The sequence below is a fragment of the Octodon degus genome, unplaced genomic scaffold (assembly GCF_000260255.1).
Source record: "Octodon degus isolate 3935 unplaced genomic scaffold, OctDeg1.0 scaffold00062, whole genome shotgun sequence".
In the NCBI taxonomy this organism is placed as follows: domain Eukaryota; kingdom Metazoa; phylum Chordata; class Mammalia; order Rodentia; family Octodontidae; genus Octodon; species Octodon degus.
This window is the reverse complement of record NW_004524638.1, coordinates 9,452,022-9,454,583: the sequence shown is the minus strand read 5'-3', so window position 1 is coordinate 9,454,583 and position 2,562 is coordinate 9,452,022. Positions and strand designations below refer to the sequence as shown.

The window sequence follows — 2,562 nt, the reverse complement described above, 5'->3', positions numbered from 1 at the left end:
GAGGTTCGAACTCCAGCAACCTGAGGCTGAGAGCTTTGTGGAAGCAGCCACTTAAAGGCCTGAGCTAGGGCCATGCCCCAGTGTCAAGGTTTCTGCTGAGAGTTTTCCTACTTCTTTTGCGGAACCAGGGATTGAACGCAGATCCTTGTGTTTGCCAGTCAAGCGCTTATCCTACTGAGCCATCTTCCCGGCCCCCAAGTTTTCCTACTTTTAGGGGCACTTTTTTAGTAACCATTCTCAAATCCAGATTTTCCTCAATTAACTGCACCCCAGGGAGTTTAATAAAAAATGTTTTATTCATTCTTTTTCTTTGTGGCGCTAGGGATCAAACTTGGGACATTGCACTTGCCAGCCAGGAACTTATGCAGCTGAGCTATCTCCCTAGCCCCTATCATTTCAACTCATTGTGTAAACCGTACGATATGTGGGCATTACCACCCACAGTATAAAATGGCATAAAAATTGCCACTGGCCAAGGGCTGGCCATCCTGGACGTCAGATACAGTACAACACACACTGTCCATCTCCAGTGTCAACAGAAGTGCTGTGCTGCATACTTGATATTACCATGGCACTAAACTAACGTGCTGATAGCAGAAAATCCAAATCCTGATCACTGAACGATTTAACATTTGGTAAAAATTCAGGTGGTACATAGCCCTCTTAATTTTTTTTCAAAGTGTCTACATAAATCAAGTTTTTCTTTTTCAGTTCATCATGAAGTTCCACTGAGCTGTACCAACTATCACCAGCAATTACGTAATACATTCCACAAGATTAAGAACTTCTCATGAGACTTGAAGAGGTGGGTTTGGTTGGGTTAGCTGTCTTCTTTCCCTCGGCACCAGCACATATTTCTACACTTTGCAGGTTAACGATTTCAGTGTCCGCTTGAGCTTGCACCTTCGTTCCCTCTTTGGCTGGTTAGGCATAAATGGACTAAATCTGCATCTTTCTGCAGATGGTCCTAGCCTCTCATCTACAGCCAGCTGAAATCCAGGAGTAACACTGACCTACTGACGTATACATCAACTGAGCCAGAGAGTAGCTAACTTATTTGTCTTGACTCTCTCTTTTCTGGTTTTCACATTATCAAGTCTGAGGCAACATAGGAAAAAAATGATAATCAAGCTAGACTCATAACGGCATGAAAATTGGGTCTTTCTGTTCCATCTATCGTCCACAATAACAGTAACAAGACTTAAAACCAGTAAAATCTATAACAACTTAGTGCTTCAACACAGGAAAATAAGTTACGTCGTATGTGCTACTGACGTGTCGCCAGGACCTGATACACCACACTTTTTTTCTGTGCAGAACTGGATACACTGAGGAGACTCATGCACAGTGAGTCAAGTACTGCACATGGTAGGAGACTACAGAAAGGCTGAGTAAGCAATAAAGGCACATTAAGAAAACGGAACTTTAAAAACGCACTGAGTTCTCAGGACCCATCGGTAGTAGGTGCTGGTTAAACAGGCATGAAAACTCTAGTCCCAGTAAGCAATTTTTAAAAATGCAAAGAAAAGCTTTTTAAAAATCATATATTTTAGGCTGGGGAGATAGCTCAGCAGCATAAGTACCTGCTTGGCAAGTGCAAGGTCCTGAGTTTGATCCCCCGTACTAAAAAAAAGCCCCCAAACACATATTCTGACTCCTTTGTAAGGAGTGCTTTAGAATCACACAAATACACAAAAATTAATAAAGAACTGAGAAATGAGGATAGCAAGCAATCAGAAATACAACTGTTGTGGACGAAACAGGCTGTGTACAGACTATGAAGCAGAACAGTATGTCACTTCCCTTATACTGCTTTGAACAAGAAAATAAAAGACAGGCCCGACTGGGTAACAGCATACTTAATTTTAATTCAGTAATATTCATCTGCGACAATTTCATTTCAAACAAATCACATTTACAACACTGACATCTTGAAAATCGGCCAAAAAACATCCTTTTAAGAATTAAATGCAAATTCCTGGTTTAAAACAATCTGCATGACTGGCCAACCATCTCATGTTACCTTGTAAAGTGCCGGCCATTAGCATGCCTCTCTGTTATTTCCATTTTCGTATGGAAACTAGAATCTGAAGAAGTCTGCGCACTTTTTCTGAAGGACCTTAAAGAGCGAGTCCGGTGATAAGTTCTGACTTCCTCAACTAAAGATCCATCCTGTAAGAAAAATGAAGAGAGCAATCAAGTCTTTCAGTCAAAACCCCCAATTTAAACTCCTCCTAAAAGTTTTATTTGGCTGCAAATTGGTAAAAATTGCTTTTAATGCAAAACCATCATGTATCCCTTTAAGAAACACTAAGTTGAAATCTCATTTCAAAATAAGTATCAGCAATGGCTACAGAACAGCTAATGTAAGATTTAGTAATTATTCACAGCTAACAAGTTGATTAGGGGGCTGGTGAGATGGCTCAGTGGTCTAAAGCACCTACTTAGAACAAGCTTAGCAGAGCATAGGGACCGCGGTTCAATCCCCCAGCACCACATGCCAGCCAGCCCCGCCCCCTGGTGGGCTGAGCTGGCCACACACACACACAAATAAATAAATAA

General features: G+C 41.4%; 1 protein-coding gene across 1 annotated transcript in view; it reads right to left on the bottom strand.

The window, feature by feature from the left end:
• Nucleotides 1–2,562, bottom strand: part of Atad2 (ATPase family, AAA domain containing 2) — a 74,274-nt gene that overhangs the window by 58,847 nt on the left and 12,865 nt on the right. Inside the window, exon 2 of the mRNA XM_023718815.1 lies at nucleotides 2,024–2,172. Within this exon, the coding sequence (XP_023574583.1) occupies nucleotides 2,024–2,172 (149 nt within the window). The remainder of the gene's footprint in view (nucleotides 1–2,023; nucleotides 2,173–2,562) is intronic.